We start from the raw sequence: 7,500 nt of genomic DNA on the forward strand, positions 1-7,500 counted from the left end.
TTTTCAATTATTACAAAATAAATATATGATTTAGAATCGGATTTAAGATCATTTAAATAATCCTATTTTTATTCACATCGCTCTGTTAAATTCTTTATTTTAGTAGATTTGCTAAAGGCGATAATTCTAATATAAAATGATCTTAAATACAAACTGTTTATCTCTAATGCGCATCATTAATAAATAAAAATGAAATATTTGACATGAATTCAAATTTAATTATAGCCTAAATAAATATTTTTTTTCTTTATGACGCTTAATGTTAATGTCACTTTAACATTTTAACGTTTTAATTCCACACGAGTTTCAGTCACGCTTTTATTCCCCTTTTTTCTTTATTAGTTTAACACGTTATTTAGTGTGATGGTTAAGGCGCGCGCGGCGGAACTGAACTCCGGTGCCGCGTTGCTGCTCGCGCGGCTCTTCAGCTTGGCGCGTGACACGGGAGACACAGGCGTAGCGGGTTCGGGGTCCGAGTCTTGGGCGATGATGATGATGACCCAGCCGCCGCCGCCACTGTCCACCGTGCCGCGGATTCCGCCCGAGGCTGGCAACCGGACGCGCTGTGCAGAGCACGTGCAGAGTTACGGCGGCGTAGAGCGCGCGCTAATCGGAGGCGTCCTGACAGCCCTGACACTCGTTACGGCGTGCGGAAACCTGTTGGTGGTGGTGTCCGTGTGCTCGGTGAAGAAGCTGCGGCAACCCTCCAACTACCTGATCGTGTCCCTCGCGCTGGCGGATCTCTCCGTGGCGCTCGCCGTCATGCCGTTCGTCAGCGTCACTGATCTGATCGGCGGTCGCTGGATCTTCGGCCAGTTCTTCTGCAACGTTTTCATCGCCATGGACGTCATGTGCTGCACCGCGTCCATCATGACCCTCTGCGTCATCAGCATCGACAGGTGAGCACGAGACGGTGCGCGCAGCACGTGCGGTTCTGTTCAGGGCTGAAGGTGATTCATGCGCGCTCAGAAAGTCACCAGTTGGCATCATCATCATCATCATCATCATTTGTATCTCAGGACAAGTAAGCCGAAGAAGTAAAATGTTCTGACCAGAACTGTATAGGGTTTAATCAGGACGGTCACGGCACCAAAATGTTTACATATAAACGTGCATGTTTCTTTTCAGAGCACAGAGTGAATGAAGCAGTGACAGTGAGGAAATAGACAGGAAGCAAACAGTTCGAGTGACTGCAGTTTATTACTGTAAACTTCAGCAAGACCAGAATTTAAAACCAAAAACAAAACTGTGCACGTGAGGCCACGTGACAGTGCTGATCAGTTGGCTGCAGGTTATAATGGTGATCAGTTACAGTATCAGTCTCTATACACAGGATTCTTCAGGACCGAGCTCTAAAGTTCTCACTCCTTCTGACAGGTTGTAGCTATTTTACTGAAACTGTTGAATCTTATTAAAGTTTCTAATCTCAGTATGTTTCAGTCTGGTGTAGTGAAATGTGAGCCGACTAATCCGGCATCACTCCTGAAGCAACATGCGACCGTGTCGTTTCCTGTGAAAGGTCATGACTCAATGGTGACAGTGACGAACGAGACCGGAGCTGCGACTTTCTGCATTTGGCCAAATGTTCTGACACATTAAAGCGAGCAGATCTTTTATTTAGTCACGTTTAAAAATGACAACCCTGATTTCATCTCCTGTGTTTCTGGTCAAATGGTTTTTGTGTCTTCACTAAGTTAATTTTTTCCACAAGAACCATTATATAGTGTTTTATTCCTCTTAACACAAGGAATTTGCCAAAGATTACATTTAGTGCCTGTTGTCACTTGTGTTACTGCAGCCGTACAACCTCGATCCCTCACCAGCTGAACCAGCAGCTGTCAGGTGACGTGAATTTCCTGAACTTAATGTAATCATCAATATGACTTATTATTTCAGGTACCTGGGCATCACGAGGCCCTTAACATACCCGGTGCGTCAGAACGGATGGTGCATGGCCAGGATGGTTCTGTCGGTGTGGTTGCTCTCAGCCTCCATCACACTCCCACCGCTGTTCGGTTGGGCTCAAAATGTCAACGATGATAACCAGTGTCTAATCAGCCAGGACTTTGGCTACACCATCTACTCCACTGCCGTGGCCTTCTACATCCCCATGAGCGTCATGCTGGTTATGTACCGCCGTATTTACCGCACTGCCAAGCTCAGCGCCGCCAAGCATGCCATTTCAGGCTTCCCACGCCCGAGTGACGAAGGTGATGATGACGACAGGAACAGCCGAGACGACGATAGCGACTGCATGACCACGGCTATGAAGATGCACCGGCTCAGAGGTGCTAAGTGGAATGAAGCCGAACGCAAGAGCGCCTCCATCTTCAGGCGTGAGCAGAAGGCGGCGGCCACACTGGGCATGGTGCTGGGCGCGTTTACTTTCTGCTGGCTGCCCTTCTTCGTGTTGTCGACACTGCGTCCGTTCGTGTGCGGCGTGCGCTGCAGCTGCGTGCCTCTGTGGATAGAGAGAACGCTGCTGTGGCTCGGCTACGCCAACTCGCTCATCAACCCATTTATCTATGCCTTCTCCAACCGGGACCTGCGCACCGCCTACCGCAGCCTGCTCGCCTGCCGCTACCGCAACATCAGCCGCAGGCTCTCTGCCGCCGGTATGCACGAGGCGCTGAGACTCGGCCCGAGGTCAGAGGTCACGCTGTCCGTCTGAACAAGATTTCAAATCCTCTCAAGCTCTAGTCAAGTCTTTATGGATGATTGTATTTTAGTGTAAGGTGTGAGGATGTGGAAGGCACTTACGGTAACAACCACACCTCAATGCCTGAGGTCTGAGGTCGGACTTTATATATAAACAACGCTAAATTAAATTTGAAAGTTAAAGATGTCCAGGGGTCAAAGTTCACCAAGGCAGACTAACCTTTAATATGTAGTAATGAGTAGCAATCACAATTTAAAATCCTGGTCAATTTAAACATATCAGTAAAAAAAAAGTTCTAAAGCTCCATGTTGTGTTTTTTTAAGTGTTGTGAAAAATATTCATAAAAGTTTCTAATAATTCTTTAGAATTTTTTTAATTAACTAACAAAGAACTAAATGTGTTAAAATGATCAAACGACAGCTGAAATCACAGGTCATAGTCCTAGTAGGCGTGGCCTGATATTCTAATGAGCTATGTGATTGACAGCCCGGTGTAATGTTGTTTTATTGACTGTAACCTCAGAAGTGAAGGATGTTTTTATCTTCAGCAAGCTGGAGTGTCATCTGAACGGGTTCCAACAGAAGCAGGTTGATGTGTCGAGGCCGTTATTGTGCTTCAGCTCAGAGCTCATGGGACTAAAATAATCTACATGTAAATGACGTAAGAGTAAAAAAGATCAGAACAGGTCTGGTGTTCGGTGTCATGCTGAAGCTCCATAAATCTCGCACAAGGGTCTGATACTATCAAAATAATTAGAAGGACTCCAGGGAAATGTCATCATTCACAGTTCCTAATAATCCTATACAATGTCTTGTCATGCGTTATAATGCCTGACTCTTATGTAGTCGGCTCAGTTACAGAAAACCGGTGCAGCGTTTCTTCAGTTCCTCACTCACAACTTTACTTCCTACCTGCGGTTATTTTACTGTACGTCTGAGAAACATCAGATAAATGTATCATCGTGGTTCTATCATCATCATCATCCTCATCATCATCATCATCTCTCTTATTATCAATAACGTGTCCTGAGATGTTAGGAAGAGAAACCAAGCTCAGAAGGACGCAGCAGTGATGGCTGGTGTCTCTGGTGAGTGATGTAATGCTACAGTTAGCTCGCTTTGCTAATCTGATCTGAGGAGGAAGCTGAGTAAAATAAAATCACACAACTCATTAGACTTTAACTCATTAGTTCATTCTTCCTTCACTAGTTAGCATTATTTGTACAGCCACAACTGATTTTTATCGTTAATTAAAATATCGAGTGCTACACAGGCCACGCCCACAAGCGACAGACTGTAAAGGACACAACTCTCCTCTGGAGCACAACCAGCACCACCGTGTATAAGGGAATAGAACAGATTATCAGTAGACGCTTTAAGTCCTGACTTTTTTACACCAGCAACATTTGATACAGTGTTGAATTTATTCTGTACAGTAAATGTAGAGTAACATAAAACATCTGCATGTCACTGATGTTTATGATATTATTATTATTCATCACATTTAACCATCCTGATGTTCACACTCTGTTGTTATTCTCCATGTTTAAACGTGTGTATTTCGTACCCATGACAACAGAAAGCTACGGCGTCACTGAGTTTCTGTACATCATTAAAAATCTGTTTCTATACTGAAGCGTCCAGTGAACCTTTATTACTAGAAGTTTGTGTCAGTTTTGTGGCTTGTGTTCTTGCACAAGCGGGAACGTCAGTACTCAGTAGATCTAGTCTTATTATTTATGTTATTAAAAGAAAAACTCTCACTTTTACACTCTTTCTTCAAGTCTTGAATTGAACATTTCTGTCACTCTTCAGTTCCACAGAGGGTTTTTTTTATAGTCAGAAGGCTTCCAGGTGTCTTTCCATAAATTCACTAGTGTATGATGAGCTAACATGATAACACACAACACACAGGCTACAACAACACAACTGCAACAAACACAGCTGGACTTCTCTCAGTCCCTCAGACGGTTTCACTCGTTCCGAATCCTGCTTTACTACCACATCATACATGGGGAAGGACCCAATCACAGCACCATCCGGGTCACGGCACCATCTGGCGTATGGCAAAATCCAGAACACGGCACCATCCGGGTCACGGCACCATCCGGGTCTCTCAAATCTGTATTCTTCTTCTTCTTCTTCTTCTTCTTCTTCTTCTTCTTCTTCTTCTTCTTCTTCTTCTTCTTATTATTATTATTATTATTATTATTATTATTTTCTTATTTATTAGTTATTTATTTTATTAATTACTTATTTTCATTTGCATTGTGTGATTTGTGTTTTGTATCGAAGGCCACATTACATTTTTCTTCCCCAGTGGCACCATTTAATAACCTCCTCACAACAAGAACACATCCAATAAACACACACACACACACACACACACACACACACACACACACACACACACACACACACACACACACACACACACACACACAGATGCTTGTCCAGATGCTTGACCTCATCACGCACACAACACACACTCACACACTGGTTTGTATTCCTCAGTCATATCGTTGTGTGATTACACTCGCTGTCGCTTATTGTTGAGCTGCTGCGCTTCTTGATCAAATTATAAACACAACATCCTTTTCAAACAGATTTATCAGATTACACACACACACACACACACACACACACACACACACACACACACACACACACACACACACACACACACACACACACACACACAACAGCTAGGAAACAGCTAAGAATGATGAAAATGGCTCAATGTTAGAAACATTAAGAACTTAAATGACGAAAACAGCTGGAAAAAAATCTGACAAGAAGAATATAAGGACAAAAGGAACTGCTGAGAACATTAGTGTGTGTCAGAAACAAGGAGATTATATCTGACCAGCTTCATCTTCCTCTGTACTAATTTCTATGCCAGAAATCCCCTTAAAATATCCTTCAAACGTGAAGCGAGAGTATTCCAGACATTTGACCTTGCTGTGACCTTAAATTGGTCAGATGAAAAGTCTAATCAGTTCCTCTGATCATTACAATGATAAGTCCATAGAATTCTGGAGAAAGAGCATTTAGCTCAACCTCAGCACTGTAGGAGTGATACAGCTCTAAATAATACCCATGAGGAACAGACACTGATCTGAGAGTGGTGTGGTTCATTAGAGACCAGGTGATGATGATGTCCACCTGCAAAGATCTGCAAAGACAAGAGCTCCACATGCCTTTGCTGTGTGGCGGATGAACAGATGGTCTTGGGATCTGATGGCCATCATCCAGGCACAACATGAGATGTTTTACAGTCTCACTGAAGGCTGGAAGGTCAGACGACTCATTTATAAGACTCTGCAATATGATCATTGAATCAGCCACAAGGTCATTCCACAGCTTATCACCAAAGAGTCTTCTAAAAGATGAATGTATTCCTAACAGAAAGACACGAGGTCGAGACGATCATCTCAGTCCAATGAAACTGAGAAGCTGCTTGGTTTAAAATGAACACTGACTCCACCTCACTATAAGAAACAGAATTAAAGATAGAGTTGCGATGATCCTGTAGAGAAGGTGTCAGAGTTGCAGAGCTCCTGGCTCACAAAACTCATCTGGAATTGCAGTCTGAGGAACCAACACAGTCACAGTCAACATGGCTGATGGTATCTAGGAGAGATTTCCTCAGGAACCTGCAAGAATATTCCAGGAAGAATGGAAATCAAGGTCTTCCAAGCCATCTTGGAGGTACAGATAAGACTCAGTGGAATACTTGCTGAATTCTGTGCAAGATGTAGAAGAAGAAAGGCAAGTTGATTTGTCAAACCAAACGCTTGGGAAAAGACCTTGTACAAAAACTAAGTAAATTAAGACTTCTTCTCAAACTATCACAATCTGCCGTGTAACAGTCCAGACCGAGTGTCAATGCACCATAATATTCGTTTTCAGAGAAACCAGTTCAGGGAACAGTCCATCTGAGGAGATTCTGCTCCACCACATTCTACCTGATGGTTCCAGCCCCTGTGACAGAACTGGCAAGAATTTCAGGGCCAGATGGATGATCCTCACTGATGCCGCACCAGATCTCCATGTCAGATTATATACGATGAAGATCCTCCAATGATAGACCTGAGATCTTAGCATCTGTCACTACACACAGCCTGGAGGTAACCCTGGACTACTTTCTATCCTCACAGACCACTCAGGGACTCCTTCAGGTTCATGACTGGACTACTGTGACTCATGACTCGTTCCTAGCAGCTCTGCCTCTGAGCTCCATTCCATCTCTACAACCTTCTCCAACACCTCCCTATTACTGCACTGTAGCTGTATCTGATTTAAAACACACCCTGCAATGCACCACACCATCTGATCCTCCTGCTCCACTGGTCCACCATCTTCCACGTGCATCAAGACTCCTTCATTGAGGGCCTTTTTACACCCGGTCACTTCGTGTGTCGTCTCTGATCCCATAGCTATCTGATGTGTTAAAACTGTCCCATTTACATCAGACCACATAAACGCGTCTCGGCGAATCGGATATCGATCCGATCTTTCTACTCCCGCCCACAATGCTAATATATTTGACCTCATTTCCGGGGTAACTGTAATGGAACACACTTTGGTGTCTGCGGTCGCGACAAAAACCAGCGTTTATTGTTTGTCGCATCTTCGCTGGCGGCAGCAGTGCATTTTAAGCCCCGATGAGACGCCTGGGTGAAAGATCAGAGCAGCGCTGGTGGGAAACATATTTGTTACTGGTGCGATGCGCGACTCGCGAGTCACCTGCGAGTGATGTACTTCCGTTTGGGAGGAGTATAGCGCTGACGTATGTGGCTCGAACAACTACATTCATTTACACCTGTCCAGTTTCATCTG

At 44.1% G+C, this 7,500-nt stretch overlaps 1 protein-coding gene across 1 annotated transcript; it reads left to right on the forward strand.

Annotated features, from left to right (window-relative positions):
* The first annotated feature begins 216 nt into the window (after nucleotides 1–216).
* On the forward strand, nucleotides 217–4,296 carry htr7a (5-hydroxytryptamine (serotonin) receptor 7a). Its single transcript, XM_027176676.2, has 2 exons — nucleotides 217–899; nucleotides 1,897–4,296. Exons 1-2 carry the CDS (start codon nucleotides 364–366, stop codon nucleotides 2,669–2,671), a joined length of 1,311 nt encoding a protein of 436 aa, XP_027032477.1. The 5' UTR covers nucleotides 217–363; the 3' UTR covers nucleotides 2,672–4,296.
* Nucleotides 4,297–7,500: the final 3,204 nt, after the last annotated feature.

Source organism: Tachysurus fulvidraco, chromosome 12 (assembly GCF_022655615.1).
Source record: "Tachysurus fulvidraco isolate hzauxx_2018 chromosome 12, HZAU_PFXX_2.0, whole genome shotgun sequence".
Classification (NCBI taxonomy): Eukaryota; Metazoa; Chordata; class Actinopteri; order Siluriformes; family Bagridae; genus Tachysurus; species Tachysurus fulvidraco.